The sequence below is a fragment of the Lactuca saligna genome, chromosome 8 (genome assembly GCF_052625555.1).
Source record: "Lactuca saligna cultivar CGN05327 chromosome 8, ASM5262555v1, whole genome shotgun sequence".
NCBI classification, from domain to species: Eukaryota; Viridiplantae; Streptophyta; class Magnoliopsida; order Asterales; family Asteraceae; genus Lactuca; species Lactuca saligna.
In genome coordinates this window covers 189,849,763-189,869,145 of record NC_136424.1, presented here as the reverse complement: position 1 = coordinate 189,869,145, position 19,383 = coordinate 189,849,763, and the positions used below count along the sequence as shown (strand labels likewise).

The 19,383-nt window shown below is 37.1% G+C and overlaps 1 protein-coding gene across 1 annotated transcript; it reads left to right on the top strand.

The window, feature by feature from the left end:
- Positions 1 to 2,023: 2,023 nt before the first annotated feature.
- Positions 2,024 to 2,791, top strand: LOC145010390 (uncharacterized). The gene has a single exon (XM_078968939.1). The coding sequence runs from the start codon at positions 2,024 to 2,026 to the stop codon at positions 2,789 to 2,791; it is 768 nt and encodes a 255-aa protein (XP_078825065.1).
- The last annotated feature ends 16,592 nt before the right edge of the window (positions 2,792 to 19,383 follow it).

The following is a 19,383-nucleotide window of genomic DNA, read 5'->3' as shown; positions in this document are numbered from 1 at the left end:
AATAAGTGATCCTACTCACTAACCACAACCAAACAAGGAACATGTAGTGGAGTAAAGATCATCGATTCTAATTCTATAAGATCCTAATTATATATAACACTGGAAGCATACACTTCACAATTATAGACCTTCGAGTAAGGGTCTTTTAGTTTTCACATAAGTTAGTTATAGAGCCGAAAATACTCCTATAGTATTTTTATTGTATGCTTGATTCTAAAGTTTGTTGGTATATGAACTTGGTAAGTTTTCAGAATTTTTGTGATCTTAGAGTACCATAAAATACTCCTTTAGTATTTTATACTTTTATGTTTTGTTCTAGAGATCCTTTGTATATAGAGTTGGTAAATTTTAGACTCGTTGCAACACTACTATCACTCCCAAACACATTTTGGTAGTATCTCAAATAAATACAGTTGATCAGTCTATATTTATCCCATATATGATTACATAACTGCCTAGGTTTGGCTGTAGTGTCCAACATCTAAATACTTTTGTTTGTTCTTCTTGTGACACTTGTTCCAGTATGTAAGCTTGTTTGTATACTTCTCATAAAATACTTATATTTTAAAAGTACTCCTTTAGTCAGAGCACTTCGCCCATAGTTGTATATATTTTACAACTACATATACTGAGTTCACTATCAACAATGGTTTGATACCAATTTGTCGCACCCCTAAAACGAGACGGAAGAAATGTTCGGGGGTGGACGACATCATGTATGGTATCACAACAATTGAATAATAGTAATCAAAGAAATAACAACCATTGTATTGATAATATAGTGTTTACATTGTATTTGAATCACATATGATTGACTCCAAAAGTAAATAGCAAAGTAAAGACTTGAAGCTACTATGCTCCTTTTGCTAGAACCTGCGCGAGTACCTTTCTGTGTCTTGAGAATGCAAGTGGTTTTGAAAAAGTGTCAACATTAAATTTTGTGAGTTTATAAGAGTTTTCTTTTAGAAAATAGGTTCTTTGTTCTTTTTAAAACCTGATGTGTTTCTCTAGGAGAACCTATATCTCGTTATGAAACGAGTCATATGTAAAATGAATCATACTAGTTCCTTCTACGAGTACTTAGTGTACACAAGATATATATGAAAGACCCTGAATAATGGTTTGGTCTAGGCATAGTAGTTACTGGTAGTGGGTGTGTAGGATAATTGCTTTTGTCTTGAGTTTACGGTCCATATGTGTTTATGGCCGTAAACTCCTTACGGCCGTAAACACCTTGCGGTTGTAAGTTGAGTCTATAAATAGGGCTTTGTGTCAGACTTTAAAGGTTGTTGATGCCTTTGTGTTTTCCCAAGTTGTATATGATGTTTTATTTCTTTAAAGCGTATTCAAGCTTGGTTTCATTCGATTTTTGCTTATTGATTCGTATTGTGCATCTGTTATTCGTTTTGATCATTGGTAGATCTGTTTTCGGGCTTTACAATTGGTATAGAGCATAACCAGTGTCAAAGACGTCCTACAGTTGCGTTTTTAGCCAAATCGACATTCACAGTGATAAAGAAGGTTTCATTCTAGTCGAATTTGAAGTTTCTCGAAGCTTACGGCCATAGCTTACGGCCGTAAACTCGTATCCACGGCCACGAGTTCTCTAAGCTTCATTCCCCGCAAACAATTCTCTCACACAGTAATTGAGCCTTTGATATCAAGTTTTAATTATCGCATTTAATTGAGTTTATTTTCAAATAAAAATCCGATACCTGAGTTTAATTTTCATTGACCGTGAACTCGTGAAATTAATTTTCTGTTAACCGATAATTGCACCATCGTTTTTTTGAGTAAATATTCAAAATTGTCTTGGGAACGTAAACTAGAGTTTACGGCCGTAAGTTTACGGCCTAAAGATTTACGGTAATTTGATTAATTAATAATCAATAAATTTTATTACGAATCAGAATTCAAAATTTTCCTTGACCGTAAACATCAGTTTACGGCCTTAAAATTTTTGAAAATATCTTATCAGTTTACGGCAAATTAAGTTTTTAATTAAATTTTATCTTAATAAAAAATGGAAACACAAAATTCAAATCAATACCAAGAACTTGATGCCGTGATGGGAACAACTACGTGCATTCCTCAACTTATGTTTGCTGATGGCTTCCCCGAGTGGAAGTACAGAATCGAAAAATATATAAAAATGAAGGATTTTAAAGTCTGGAAGTGCATAATCAAAGATCCGATCAGAATCACCACTACATTCGCGGGACAAGTGGTGGATAAGAAGATTGAAAATTATACCGATGAGGATTTCGAGACCATTGAGGAACAAGAGAAGGCATTGGCTATCTTGACTATGGTGCTCTCACCAGACATTGCACAAGGTTTCAGAGAATACACTTCTGCCAAAGCATTATGGGAGGCACTGATTGAAGTATATGAAGGAAACGAGGATATGCGAGAAAGTCGCCAAGACATGTTAAGGAAACGATTTAACATGTTCAATTATGTGTCCGACGAGACTCTTGAAGCCCAATTGCAGCGGTTTACAACTCTTAATACCGAAATGACTGTAGCATGGATCTTCTATACAAAGTATGAGATCAACAAGAAGCTACTAAATGCTCTCCCAAAATCTTGGGACATGAATGTGGCTGTGATTAAGAAGACCAAAGATCTCAATCGCCTAACCCTAGCTGAAGTGATGGCTGTCATCAAAACATGTGACATTGATGAGAAGCAAAGAGAGATAAACTGTGTTAACTCATACTCGACTGCAAACCTTGGCATTTCAACTAACAATGCTCTGTCTTTGTTTTCTTATTCATTTGCAGGCTAACCCTTCAATGCACCTCCTCAAACTCAGATACTCTCTCATCCATTGGCTCCCACTGTCTCAGCCATGCCCCAGCCACAGAACCAATCATTCTTGACAGCTCCTTCAAATGTGGCTTCTTCTTCTTCTTCAAAGGGAAAGGAGCTTGATGAGAACATTGTCTTTGCTGCAGGGCTAATCAATTGCTATAATGCTCTTGTAGCTGGGGAGCTTCCTCCTCAACTGTCGTTTGCAGATCTTGATCAAATCCATCCAGAGGATGTTGAGGAGATGGACATCACATGGCAAATTGCCATCGCTGTCTTTAGGGCAAAGCAATTTGCCAAGAAGACGGGAATGAATAATTGGGGAATGAGCGCTGACAGGAAGGTTGGGTTCAATAAAGGAAAGCTTAGGTGCTTTAACTGTCACGAGCCAGGGCATTTTGCTCGTGATTGTCCTTACCCCGACAGAAGACCTGATAATGACAGATCGATTGTTGCAGTGGGAAACAGCAGAAGCAGCGGGCAACCAAACATTATGGTTGCACAATCATTTGACTGGGAAGATCAGATACAAGCTCTGAACATCTCTGGTCCAGAAAATACTCATCTGGCACAAGTAAAGGATGATACACCAGCAGGGATCGTTGCAGCGGAGGACATCATGATGAAGCTTCAGTTTTCCTTGATGGTATCTTCTTCCAATGAACCTAATTCATCCATGGTAAGTCTTCCATCATGTTCACAAGCTTGTATTGATTATGTGAAACCCCTACATGATAAAATTGAAAAATTAGAAAGCGAACTAAATAGCCTTAAGATCCTTCGTGAGTTAAATGATAAATGAAAAAGGGACGTAGGAGACCTTAGATATGAAGGATATCAACTTAGGAAAGGTCAGAAACCTCTTAAGGCTCAACTAGAATAAAAAAATAAAGGACTTTAGAAAACTACAGGAGGACTACACTAATAAATGTGAAAACTATGATTATGTAGTCAAACAAAACACAGAACTAGTGGCTGAAATTGAGTCCTTGAGTGGCAAATTTGAAACTGCCAAACTTGATGTTCGAAAATATGATCATTCAAGTGAAGTGGTTGCGAACATGATAGACCACTCCATGAAATTTAAAAGAAATCAATCGAAAGGTCTAGGATACAATAATGTGCCACCTCCCTTTAATCATTCATATCTACATAAGCCACTGTCCAAGGAAGAATTTGCCAATGAACCTTCTATGGTTTATGGCAAATCTTATGGTTTTGTTTCAGGAGGGTTTATTAATGTTGAAAGTACTAACATTTCTACTTCTCCTGCAGATCAATCCTTGAATCAGTCACAACAAGAAGTTAAAGGATCTGTGTTTGAAATTAAACCTGAGTCCAAACCTGAAGTTTTAGCTTTAAACAAAGACAATTCTTTTTCAAATGTTTGATTGACAATAGTTTTTGTGATGTTTTTGATTCTGCTGATACTGTTTTTATTTCTCCTGATATTGATACTGTTTTGAATGTTTTTAATATGTCTGATAAATCTTTGAACAATTTGGTTGACAATTTGTGTGTTTCTGATAAAAATGTTGAAATACCACTGGTTTCACAACCCTCTACCAGTAAAGCACCCTCACTTCCCTCACAACCTAATATTGTTGCTAGTTCTTGTGAGAGAAGCAAGGGTGTTGGTAGGGAAAACAAATCTGAACAATGCAGTACTAGTTCCAACAATAACAAGCAGATTCGTTTTAACTATGGGACTAGTGGTCATATTGCTAGAAATTGTATGAATAGAATGTTTGTGAGCCATAATCTTCCAAGAGGGGAGAACGATTTCAGAGGAAGATCTTTAAATAGAAACTTCTCTAGAAGTCATTCTCGAGATGATGATTGGGCAGATGAACGAAAAAGGGATACTTTTCACAAACGTAAAAAGGTTTTTAAACACCATGTCCCAAGAAGTTTGCCAAAGAAGAGCTCAGCCATGCCATGGTCAAGCTCTTCCCAAAGCAGCAATGGAACTTCAACCAACTCTGGTAGAATTCATACATGCTGTAAGCAGACTGTTAAGCATAACATGACAAAATTAAATGAGACATATAGAAAACCTAATTATAAGTGGAGGTCCAAACCTATTCCCAATACATCATCTACACCTCCTGAGAAGGTTATTTGTAGTAAATTTGAAAAGGCATCGGGAACACCCAGGAAAATCATGACCTGGGTGCCCAAATCTAATTAAACCCTCACATTTTGCAGGGACAATTGCGGGGAAATGTCGTCAGACCATGGTTCGTCGACAGCGGCTGTTCCCGACATATGACGGGAGATATCACCCAACTACACAACATTCAATCATTTAATGGGGGATATGTCTCTTTTGCGGGTGGAGATGGAGGAAAAATTACACAAAAGGGAACGGTGTCAAATGGAGTTCTAAGCTTTGAAAATGTGAATTTCACTCCCGAGTTAAAACACAGTCTGTTAAGCGTCTCTCAGATCTGTGACAAGGGCTATTCTATGCATTTCACTGACAAGGAATGCATGATCTTAAAGCCAGGCTTTGTCATCCCGGAAGAATGGATTCTCGTAAAGTCGAAAAGGGATGGGAACGCCTATATTATCGATATGAATAGCAATCTCCAAGAGCAAGTTACTTGTTTGTTCTCCAAGATCTCTGAGCAAACTGCAATGCTGTGGCACTGAAGATTAGGTCACGCTAACGCCAAGAACCTAAATCATCTTGCGAAGAATGAGATGGTCCGTGGATTGCCTGTCAAAGACTTTATCACGTTTGAAAAATGTGTGTTATGTTCTCAAGGAAAACATCATCGAAAGCCACATTTTCCGAAACAGGTTAACTCAATAAGTAAGGTTCTTCAACTACTTCACATGGATTTGTTTGGTCCAGTGAACGTGCTAAGCATCAATAGAAGTTCTTATTGTTTAGTTGTGATTGATGATTTTTCTCGATTCATGTGGGTTTTCTTTCTATCCAACAAAGCTGGCGTCACTGAATTGATCAAAAGGTTCATCATACTTGTTGAGAATCAGACCAATCAAAGGGTGAAGGCACTTCGTACCGATAATGGAACAGAGTTTAAGAATGCTATTCTTAATCACTTTTGTGCTGAAAAGGGTATCCTACGTCAATTTAGTTCAACTCATACACCTCAACAAAATGGTGTTGCTGAAAGGCGGAATAGAACACTCAAAGACGCTGCAAGAACGATGTTGTGTGACTCCAAGCTACCTGTTTTCTTTTGGGCGGAGGCGATAAACATTGCTTGTTATGTTCAAAATCGAGTGCTCATCAACAAAGCTCAAATGAAAACCCCGTATGAAATTTACTATGGTCACAAGCTGTCGGTCAGTCTTTTTCGAGTATTTGGCTGTCCTTGCACCCTTCTTCACCTAGATGCCAACCCGAAGTTTAATGCCAAAGCCGATGACTGTTATTTTGTGGGGTACGCTACTCGCACCGCTTATAGAGTCTACAATAAGAAAACCAAGCAGATTATGGAATCCTATGATGTGCGTTGGTTGGAAGAGAATGAGACAGACGCAAGAGTGGGTCCGGATTCGTTGTTTGATTATACGTCACTTTTTAAATCCTTAGACATGTACTCAAACAATGTATCTTGAGCTGATTCGCATGGGAAGGGCATATCTGAAGATGAAGACGAAGAAGTCGTGTACAAGCCTGTATCCAAATCTTCTGGTTCATCAAAAGGGAAATCTAAAGCCTCACTTGAGGGAGATACCTCTGGTTCTCATAAGGGAGCATCTCCTGCTGCATCTGAGGGGGAGCCTTCTTCTATAGCTGAGGGGGAGTCTTCTTCAACATTATCGGGGGAATCATCTTCTACTCCTCAAGAGAGTCCGTTCGTGGTACATGATAGTCCTCAATCAGTCCATAATGATTCTTTTGATGCTGGAACGACACCTCATATGTCTATAAAGAAAGAGTTAACTCCAAACGATGCTTCCGTTGTCTCCTCAACATTCATGGAATTACTCTTTCCTGATCTTATTGCAGATGACTATGTCGCAGAACCATCTGGTTCTGCCAAACCAGCAAATGAAGGAGGGATCAACATTCACACTCTCCCTATCTCCTTAAATGATGTCATCGAAGAAATACCCTCAAGAGTTCAATGCGATCATCCGATCGAAAACGTCATCAGCCAGCTAGAGGATGCGGTTAATACTAGAAGCCAGAGTGGAGACGTTAATACATGTCTGTATTCTTGTTTCATCTCACAAATTGAGCCCAAGAATGTAGAAATGGTTCTAAATGAAACTAGCGGGGTGGATGCAATGCATGAGGAATTGCATCAATTTGAAAACTTGGTGTTTATAAGTTAGTTGAGTTACTAAAGGGCAAAAAGTCTCTTGACACATGGTGGGTCTATCGTACCAAGCAGGACGATTCAGGGGTTATTGTGCGACATAAAGCTAGACTGGTAGTTTGTGGGTTTCGACAAGTCGTGGGTCTTGACTACACTGAAGTATATGCTCCCGTAGCTCGCTTGGAGGCAATTTGTATCTTCCTAGCATATGCTTCAGTTATGAATTTCACTGTTTTTCAAATGGATGTCAAGACTGCCTTCTTGTATGGCAAGGTGAAGGAAGAAATCTACGTTGATCAACCTCCAGAGTTTGTCGACCCGAAGTTTCCTAATCACGTTTACAAGTTGGATAAAGTGTTCTATGGGATGCATCAAGCTCCTAGAGCATGGTATGCAACTCTAACAAAGCATTTGCTCGAACATGGTTACACTCGCGGTACTATCGATCAAACATTGTTCATAAAGCATGTCGATAAGGACCAGATACTTGTTCAAATATACGTCGACGACATAATCTTTGGATCAACCAACCAACAGCTTTGCAAGGAGTTTGAAAGTGTAATGAAGAAAAGATTTGAAATGAGTTCTTTGGGAGAAATGACCATGTTTTTGGGGCTTCAGGTTAAACAAAATTCAACAGAAATCCTACTACATCAGGCCAAGTATGTGGAGGATATTCTTGAGAAGTTCGCACTTTACGATGCTAAATCTGCTTCTACACCGATGGCTGAACAACCTCTCCTGACTCCGGATCCAGAAGGCGAACCCGTAGATCAAACTCTCTATCGATCGATGATCGGATCCCTGATGTATCTTACTACAAGTCGACCAGACATTATGTTTGCAGTTTGTCAATGCGCACGTTATTGGGCTAATCCTAAACTCTCTCATCTTATTGTTGCTAAAAGAATTTTTCGGTATATCAAAGGAAGCCCTAAACTGGGTCCTTGGTATCCGAAGAATTCTGAATTTGATCTTTATGCTTTTACCGACAGCAATTATGGAGGTTGTGAGCTTGACAGGAAATGAACTTCAGGAGGATGTCAATACCTAGGTGACAGATTAGTTTCATGGCAATGCAAGAAGCAGCACACTGTCTCGAATTCGACAGCAGAGGCGGAATATGTAGCTGCATCAACTTGCTGTTCTCAAGTTATCTGGATCCAACATCAGCTGTTGGACTACGGTTTGAATTATTTAGAAACCCCTATTTATTGTGATAATGAAGTTGCCATACAAATTTCTAAGAACCCAGTCCAACATTCTAAAACCAAGCACATCGATATTAAAATTCACTTTATCAGAGATTGTTATGAACGTTCTTTAATTCGAATAGAACAGGTCCACACTGATAACAATGTGGCGGACTTGTTCACAAAACCTTTTAACAAAGCTCACTTCGATGTTCTTGTGGGATCTCTAAAAATGATACGTTTTGAGGATTAAGTTTTTTATTTTTTATTTGCTTTTTCTTTTATTTTTTGTTTTATTAGTCTATATTTTGAATTTTTGTTAGGTTAGTTTAAATTTGCACATTGTTTTGTTTCGTATTCTCACCCATGCACAAATTTAGGGGGATAAATAAAAATCCAAAAACAACAAAAAAATTAAAGGTTGATAAAATCCAAAAAGAGTGTGATTTCTGTTTAGCATTTCTTTAGAAAATATGAAAACTCCAAAAATATTTTTGTTTTTGTTTAGCATTTCAGTTGACAACTTCGGTTGTAAGTATTGTGATGGGAAATGAAATTATCTAGTGATAACGGGCAATCTAAATCGACATATTGTAGCCAGGTTGAATCGTCTACGATCTGTACTCGATGTGCTGGTAGGCACGAAAAATTTTAAATGGACTTGACTAGGAAAAGTTGAACCTAATGAATTTAAGGACTTGACAAACTTTGACCTAGTTAAATCCGTTTAACCTGATGTCACGACGCTCGGATAAGTTGAGCAAGGAGATATACATAGGAATCTATCGGTCACACTAGATAACCCGTATCTGGAACCGTGGAGTCAGTTTTCCTCAATGTGCGGATTTTGTCCTTAATTCCGGTTGGATGGGACGAATGGTAAATTCCGATAAGTTAGGTCTATAGAATATCATTTTCTTTTCTTTCCTACTACTAGTCATATGCTGCACCCTTTGCGTGATTGGAAGAGATCCGACCTGGATTACAACATATGCAATTCTCTTCACTGCATGTGATATCTGTGAAACTTCTCCTATCTGTTAGCCATATGCTGTCTCCTTTGCGTGACCTCAAATCCGACCTAGTACATAGCATATGCAACTTTCTACTTCTCAATCCCTCTAAAGTAATAAGTGAGTGAATTCTGAATCTATCTTCTCTCTGAATGATTGTCTGCTCACCAGGTGTAAGGAGTACTCTGGAAGTTCTTGAAGGCTGGAGCATGTCAGGAAGCTGGAAACACGTCCTGATACACTTAAAATTGAACATATACAGGTTGTCTGTAGATCTCGCTGCTCGATTTAGGTGGACAACAATATCCCTGGTTGTAGTCAGTTAAATGGTCATAGGATAAATTTATTCAAGATATAGAATTTATCATAGTGATAGATATTCATAATTAGATACATGTCTGAATCTTGTCATTGGTAAACTGTCCAAATCTGTCAAAAGTTTTTTTTGTGTTTAAGTGGACCACAATACTGACAATCGATCAGACGGAGATGTCAAAATGAGGGTACCGAGAAGTAAACAAGATTGTCCAATAACTTTGATCCAAGCATCACAAAAGAAATAGTAGTTAAAGTTCTTTTTTAAAAATTTTATTTTTTATTTAATTTAATTTTAATTTTTGGTGTGCAATTTCAAAATTTATTTTATTTTATTTTATATTATTTTATTTTTACTTTTTACTAGTTTGTTTTAACTTAGTTTTATTTTATTTTGCCTTGTTTTTATTTTTCTAGCATTTTGTGGTGTGTAAGTTTTTTTTTTTTTTTTTTTTTTAAAGTTTTATTTAATTTTATTTTCGAAATTAAATTAATCCTGAAAAAGTTTTTTTTTGCAATTTAATTTAATTGGTGGAAGTTGGATATACTGGGTAGTTATCAGGTAAGAAGGTAAGGGAAGGTAAAAAGGTAAAAAGGGAGTTCACTATCGGAATCTCCTGATTCACGAGTTTCCGGCCGCAAACTCACTCCCAGAACTCCCTGAATTTTTTTTTTCGATTTTCGGAAAACGATTACATCATCTTAAAGGTAATGTCTTGTAGATCACAAATATGTATTTTGTTTCACATTTTACCGTATCATTGTGTGTAAAAATTAGAAAAACCGATTCGGGGGTGTTTACGGTCGTAAGCATAGGCCGTAAACTCCGAAACTTGAAGTTTTCGACTTGATTTTATTTTATTGTGGTGCTATTTGTCTTTACATTCACGAATACGTAAATATCAGTTGTTAACTCAAAGCAAATAGTCGGTTTTTGGGAATTAATCGTAGTTCATATTCATAGGCCGTAAACCCCATGTTTACAGCTCATGAATCCATGTGTTTACTGCCCATATGTGATTGAAATAATTCAGGAATCATCGTGTATCAATTTTTCGAAAAGATCTTTAGGCCGTAAACTCCAGTTTACGGCCCAAGAACTAATTTTTGATATGTTTTTACAATTATCTTGTGTCACGATTTTCTTGGGTTTGATAGCAGTAAATTCTCAAATGTGTTGATAAATAAATTTTTATTTTGATCATATTTTTTATTATAATATTTTTTTTGGGTCAAAATAAATTTTATATTTGGTGTTGGTTTCTTACACTTGTGTTTGAGTGCAGACGATGGCGAATCTCAAATTTGCGGAAATGCACAACCTGGCGATTTTTCTTGCGGATCCACCGGTCATACATTCAGACATGCGATCAATCATTCACAGACTACGTGAATGTTGTATATCATCAGCAATAACAGTCAACCCGGTGATTTATCAAAATCTTATACGTGAATTTTGGGCGACTGCCAGGTCGCATATGGATAACGATAGCAATTTCACAGTTACGGCAAAGGTGCAAGGTAGAGACATTGTGATCAATGAAAGCTTTGTTCGTGAGCCGTTATTAATTGACGATGAACCTAACTATCCAACGGAAATTGGTATCGAAGATGTTCAAAGGATACTACGAAGGATGAGTTACGAGGGAACATATCCGCCGACTTTGAATAAGTTGCTCCATCCATATTGGAGATTCTTAGCTCATGTATTCGTAAGTTGCGTCTCAGGTAGAAGATCTGGAGCAGATGAGATCTCTCAACGTGCGTTGGTATCTCTGGCTGCGGGATTTCATTTCAATTTCTCGAAGTTTATTCTTGAGGAATTCGTAATAAACATCAGAGCTTCTACAACGGATACTTTTCTGCAATATCCCCGTTTCATACAGATGTTCATCAACATACAGTTTCCGGAGGTGAGAAAGATGGGTGATACACTGGATATGAAGTCTTTGGGTCCACACACCGTAGGACTCATCAAACAAAACAGAAGAGGAAAATTCATTTTTCAAGGACTTTATCCATTAGAAAATTTTGGCAAGTTTACGGAATTAGATGAGCCGCCAGTGTCGTATGAATCGTCTGAACCGACTTCTTCTGAGAAGACATCTACTGAAGGGTCAACTCCAGCAAATATTGTAATAGATGTGTCTGAAGACGAAGAAACAGAAAAGGAAGATTCACCAACTCCAAAAGCCCAAAATGCTTCTGATCGTGAACAAGAGTCGAGTGAGAGACAAGCTGGAGGTGAAATGGTTACTGGTGATGAGAGAAAATATTCTTTTTAGGATCTTGACCTAACAGGCTTTGATAATGATGATATAGCGGCTTCCTTGGCCAGTAGTACCAACATTGTGTCTAATGAAAATCTTGACACAATCTTTCAAAATGTCGATGATGTTGTTTTGCCAACAACTGAGACAGGGAAGTCAAGCGAAAATCTTGAGACGCAAACTCCAACTTCTGAACAGATGGTGTCAAATTCAAATCCTATGGAGATATTTGTGGGATGTTCCCCTCCAGTGTCTATTTCTCCTACTACAGAATCATTTGTAGGTGTGTTTCCTCCACAAGCTGACCAACCTCAGTCAAAGAGACGAATACTTGAAAAAAGACATTCCGAACAAATTGCTAGTTTGGTTAGTGGTCTTCCTACCCCGCCAATTACTGCTACCACTACGCGACTTTCTGCCACGAAAATGTTTTCAACTGGACCTAGTTCAGTTTTTGATGTCGCCGGTTCTTCAGCACCGCCTGGTTTTTCAGTTCCACGATTTAATAAGGATGCTGCTTCTAAGAGGCTGCTCTTACACATGGCAGAAGAACAACTATTTTCACCCAGTCCTCGAGGAAAGGACATTTCTATAGGTGAAGGGGGTGCTCAAGATGAAAATCGTTCACTTGCTAGTTTACAAAAGGAAGTCACAGTGCTCAGCCTGAAGAATATCGAACTTGATATACAAGTAGTAGAGCTTCGTGCTCAAAATATTGATCTTCGTATTCAAGTGTCCAAGCTTCAATCTGATTAAACTTATCTTAGTGGAAAATTGGCAGAATTTAAAAAGGATAAGAAATTGAAGAGTAAGCAGATTTCAGATCTATAGGAACATTTGAATCTGCTGACCTCTAGTTACTTTGAATTGAAGAAGAAATTGGTAGCTGATCTTGGCGATAAATATAAGGCAACTGCAGAAGAACAGAGAGTTAATTTACACGTGAAAGCATTTCCAGTAGACGTACCGATCGGTCAGTCTTCTGGCACTGCTGAACGTATCGCAGTTGATCCTCCTGTGGCTCCTCATATTCAAGAAATAATTCGAAAAGGTCAAGAAGATGATGCTGAAAGGGGGAAATAGTTGTTCAAAAAGAATGCTACTTCGAGTGCTTCTAAGGGTGGACCTATGGTAACTGTAACTAATCTTGAGCTTGTTCGATTCCGAGACACGTTTGGGGATCGATCTGGTGTGGCTGCTTGGGGATTTCACGATCCTCTTCGAATTTGGAGTATCATTTGTAAAAGTGGTAATTCAGAGTTGTATAAAGATATTCATGGCTTTAGTTCTTTGACGAGAGTTAATCTTGCGGAGTTATCACATGATCCATTTATCAATCTTCTGAATAATTCTCAAGCTTCATAATTCAAGTTCTTTTTGGATGAACAAGTCAAGAAAGGTTTTCCGACAATGCCAACCGCTGAATCACTTATCTTGGAGCATCCAGATGTTTTCGAAGCGTCTTCCGATAAACCTCTGCAGGTAGTTATGTGGCCACCCACGAAGCAAGTGAAACAATTTCCTATTGCTCAAGGATATCAAGATGGATCGCTCAGTTCTCTGGAGTCTTGGGTTTATGACGAGAATACTTCTGGTGCAGTCATTAAACTTAAGAATGGATGAATTTGGTTGTATGATCGCAGAGACCTGTTGCAGTTCCGAAAGTGGGATATTCATTATCTAAGGAACTTTCAAATCAAAGTTGTTGAAGATGTTTATGAGGAGGGAGACAGGGCGTATACAAGAATGGTTGCTGAGATTTTGAGCAAGAAGATGTGGAACGACGCGATGGGCCAGATGGATGTCATGCTAGTGAAGAAAGGAATGGGTCCGAGCTAGTCCAAACCAAGGGGGAGATTGAAAGACCCTGAATAATGGTTTGTTCTAGGCATAGTAGTTAGTGGTAGTGGTGTGTAGGATAATTGCTTTTGTCTTGAGTTTACGGTCCATATGTGTTTATGGCCGTAAACTCCTTACGGCCGTAAACACCTTGCGGTTGTAAGTTGAGTCTATAAATAGGGCGTTGTGTTAGACTCTAAAGGGTGTTGATGCCTTCGTGCTTTCCCAAGTTGTATATGACGATTTATTGCTTTAAAGCGTATGCAAGCTTGATTTCATTCGATTTTTGCTTATTGATTCGTATTGTGCATCTGTTATTCGTTTTGATCATTGGTAGATCCGTTTTCGGGCTTTACAATATACAATCTAGATATAACAAACAATCGATTGTATGGTTCTTCCCTAAGCCCACAACCAAACAAGGAACAAGAAATCAGGCGGAAGGCGTAGATCCCACTGTTTGTCGCATCCTCATTGTATATAGCCCTGATGTATTCACTAGGTACTTACAGAGTTAACTATACTGGTCCTTTTAGTAATGTAACTATGTTCTTCCCGAAAATCCTATACTTTCGAATGAAATGGCACATAATTTCCGTTGACTTGTACTTGGAAAAGTAATGAAATGTGACTATAATTGTAGTACGCACCTTTTGTATACATGTACCATGTTATACATTCTCTAACGAATGTATGTTTTGTACTAGAACATAGTGTAATGTACTTGTATATAGTGACCTGACCCATACCTATTACCCCTATAATTTCTTAGTTTATATAGGTCATATATAATCAAGATCGAATAGGTAACAAACTGTGTGAATCTACTCTAAGCCCACAACCAAACAAGGAACAGTAAATGAAGCAGAAACCACCAATTCTATTACTTATTGGACCCTATAATTATAAATAACCTTTGACGCATAAACCAAGAACTTATAGTGTTAACATTATAGGTCCCTTTTTATTTGTATGCTCTTTTTATTTGTAAAATTGTATATAGTCTTATTATTAAGATAAAACCCGTGAAGTAGTGTTAATCCCGTAAACATCCTTTAGTTGATACTATTGTGAGTTTCATATAACCATGCTAATAGGACCTAGTGGCGTCTATGAAGATCTTCAGGCATCGGTATTAATGACATTTGTCATCCCCATGCATGCTTGCCTAACAGTAGCTAGCAGTTTGGTTGTGGGATTGTCAATCCTATACAGATATATACACAAATCTCACACTCTCTGTCCGAGAGACTCTGGTTCTAATTTATAGTACTTGAACTTGTACCCTGAGGATACAATGAAGTATTGCCTCACAATCCTGTATTAAGTGGTTTACGCGTAGTGTTATAGTGTTCTCTTGTATTACTAATCGTTTGTATTAACCTGTATTGATGTACTTTGTAATACAAATAATAATGCTCAAATAATTATTTTAATAGTGTATCCTTGTAGTACTGAACTAGAGTAGTATTACATAAATTGTACCTATTATAGTTTAAATGTATGTTCGGTGAGTTCTATATGCGTTGAAACATCATGTAACTGAACAATTTGTATAACCCGATAAAACGTTGAGAAAGGTACCCTTGTGCTCTACATGTTACAAAAGGGTTAAAGATTTATTAAAATAGAATTCTATTCATATATATGTATAAGACGTATACATATAAACCTGTACTTTGAAATAAAAGTATAAAACATTTGAATAAATTTGAAACACTTTTAAAAATATTTTGAATTAGTTGAAACGACTTTATGTACTTTAAAACTGTTTGAAATCCTTTGAATATTAACACAAAATTTCTTTGTGTATTTTACATGTATTCCCCCCCCCCCCCTCCCGAAAAAAAAAAACATTTAAAAATAGTGAAAATGTAGGGGGTATGAACTTACTTCTAGTACGTGTGCTTGATTGAGTTGTGACATACAAACGAAGTTCCTCAGATTAAAATACGTAACAGTGGTTGTATCCTAAAAAAAATTATACCCGACGTCATATTTAAATTAATAAGAAATTAATTTAAATAATAGGGTTAAATAATAATTTAATTATATAAAAGGAGGACTTACAATTTAATTGGAATTAATTGGGAAATGTTGAAAAATGGGTTTTCGGTGGGAAAAATGGGTTTTCTCTATAACCCGATAAAACGTTGAGAAAGGTATCCTTTTGCTCTACATGTTACAAAAGGGTTAAAGATTTATTAAAATAAAATTGTATTCATATATGTATAAGACATATACATATACACCTGTACTTTGAAATAAAAGTATAAAACATTTGAAGAAATTTGAAACAGTTTTTATAATATTTTGAATTAGTTGAAACGACTTTATGTACTTTAAAACTGTTTGAAATCCTTTGAATATTATCACAAAATTTATTTGTGTATTTTACTTGTATTCCCCTCCTCCTCCCGAAAAAAACGTTTAAAAATAGTGAAAATATAGGGGGTATAAACTCACTTCTAGTACGTGTGCTTGATTGAGTTGTGATGTGCAAACGGTGTTCCTCAGATTAAAATATGTAACAGTGGTTGTATCCTAAAAAAAATTATACCTGATGCCATATTTAAATTAATAAGAAATTAATTTAAATAATAGGGTTAAATAATAATTTAATTATATAAAAGGAGGACCTACAATTTAATTGGAATTAATTGGGAAATGTTGAAAAATGGGTTTTCGGTGGGAAAAATGGGTTTTCTCTCGGGGTTTAGTTGATTTCGGTGAAGGCGTGAAGATTTGAAGATTTTGTAAAATGTTCTTGGTGTTCTAGGTGTGTTCTTGATAAAGTTATGAAGATTTGAAGATCTTCTGGGCAAAAAAGTATGAGCTTTCGGAGAAAATATGGCATGGATTCGGTGTGAAAAGTGGGGGAATGAGGTTGAATTTGGCCGAACACAAATATATAGGAATGGGAGATCGGTCTTAATGGATTTGAACCTTAGGAGATTTTGGTCATTAACGGGCTTGATATGGTGAATTTTGTGACACCAAGACCGAATACGCCTTCTTGGATTGATTATGGACCGAAAAATAGCATGTGCAAGATTCCGATAACCGAATTCTACCTGCTTTTGATTTCATTGACCGGATTCTCTTTTCTTCCTTGAATTCTTGACCAAGAACACTTATTTAATGGTTTATTTTATGAATTAACATTTAAACATTTAACTTATAATAAGCTATATTAACATAACTTACTTAGGTTTCAAACCAAGGTTAGTTAATAGCTTATAAACAAGACCTTAGAGCTAAAGAGTACACATTGTAATAAGGAGTGCAATGTAGATTCACTTGTGTTAGGTTAGGGTTTAGGCTTTGCTAGGTTTAGAATTTTGAGTTGTGATAGTAGTCCATAACACTGCTATTCCTACTGCCGCCATGCCGACGAAACCGTATGCTGGGAACTAGCCAAAATGCAACAATGTAGCTTCCATCATTTTAGGATCTGCTGAGGGATGCACTGCAAAAATTTTAACAGAAAAGGGCATACCGCCTGATTTTGTAGGGAACCCACCTGGCGAGTCCATGGAGGCAGGGAATTTCAAGTGGGAAAGCCCAAAGACTAAAAGCAAAGAGGTTGGCAGCGTCAGAGGATTTCCAACCACGAGGCATGAGGTAGTTGCAGGGCACCCCACTGTGATTATCGGTATGTTTCCTCCACAAATAACTCCTATGCATAAATACCTTACAATATGGATAAGGAGAGGAGACGTGTGAGGCATAAGGTATAAATGAATACACAAATAAAAACCTCAAAACATTCAAAAAATATTTGCCGGTGGAAATAACTAAGGGAAATAACTAAAACCACCAACGACACATACTGAGGGTGCATCCCAATTCTAAGCAAACATTTCATCTGAATCGACTTAATATAGGAATGGCAATGGGGCGGGTTCGGGGCGGGGCATGGTTTCCCAAACTCGACCCGATAACTTTCGGGTATCTTATCGGGGCGCCCCATTGGGTTTCGGGTTTTCCCGTCGGGTTTCGGGTATCTTATCGGGTTTACAAAAATTGATAGCGAAATCTTTATTCCGTTTTAGGGTACCCATTGTCTTATAAAAAAAATACATGTTCTAACATCCCTTTTAAATTAAAACTATGATGAATCACTTTAATAAAACAAATTGGATGACATATTAAAAATTATTTGATTTTAGTTTAGTGTAATACGTCAAAAAATAAAAAATTATCATTCACACCAGATTGTTAATAACTAAAAAGGTGTTCTATAGTAAGTATTTTATTTTTGAATGCGTACAATTAACATTGAAAGGATTCGAACATTACATATATATATATATATATATATATATATATATATATATATATATATATATATATATATATATATATATGGGAAAAGGGAATATACATTACAGTCCCACCTAAGCTTAGGTACTAAACCTCTTGAAAATACATTGTTTTACTATATAAAGATTACGGTTAATGGATTCACGATTAATACTTCAAGATGTAAATTCAAGATCGACACAATATGGTTTAGGGTTTAAGGTTTAGGGTTTAGGCTTAGGGTTTAGGGTTTAGGGTTTAGAGTTTAGGTTTAGAGTTTAGGGTTTAGAATTTAGGTTTTAGGTTTAGGGTTTAGGGTTTAGGTTTAGGGTTTAGGGATTAGGGTTTATGGTTTAGGGTTAGGGTTTAGGGTTTAGTAATGTTCACTTGGGTGAAGTAATAAACGATAATGGAGGAAAGAATACAAAGATGGTAAAACGATAATGAAAGAAAGAAATGTTATGGAGGATGATATATTTACCAAATGAAACCAAACCGGGTATATTTAGCAAGTTAAAACGACATATTTTAGAGGTTTAGTACCTAAACTTAGGTGGGGCTGTAATGTATATTCCCTATCCCGTATATATATATATATATATATATATATATATATATATATATATATATATATATATATATATATATATAATCGGGGCGGGGCGGGTCGGGGCGAGGATAACCCACTCCCTGCCCCGAACCCGATAAAAAATACGATAACGACCCGTTACCCGACCCGGAATGATCGGGTTTCGGGTTACCCCGTCGGGTTCGGGCTTTTTTTCCATCCCTGTCTTAATACCAGAGACAATAGGAAATTTCAACATGATCAATCGCATGCTATGGTTAAATCCTCACTATACCAATACCATATGTTACGAAGAGCCCGTTCGATTTAACTTACCGGATAACAAAACCCTTGTACCTTTGATGAAGAATCCGACACAAACCTCCGAATCATACCATGCATCAAGGATCAAAAGTACCTAGGCAAGATGTACCATTCTCTTTCTTACACCATGATATGAATAAGACTCAAGCTGTGAATGGCATCCAGGAATATTGCAGGGATCTGTAACTTTCCAGATGTATTTTCAGAAAACCTTTCGGGAATTCCTCCTGTACGCCGAGTCATGTTCAGTATCGACCTGATTCCTGGAGCCACCCCCCCGGTAGACAAATCCGCATACCATTAAGCACCAGCTAAAATACAGACACCATCCGCTCAAAGTTCCGTAGAAAGAGGTTTTCGAGATAACTCAAGACTCTGGAGATCAACTACACCATGCACGACCTCGAACTAAGAGTAGTGGTATTACCGTGAAGATCTAGG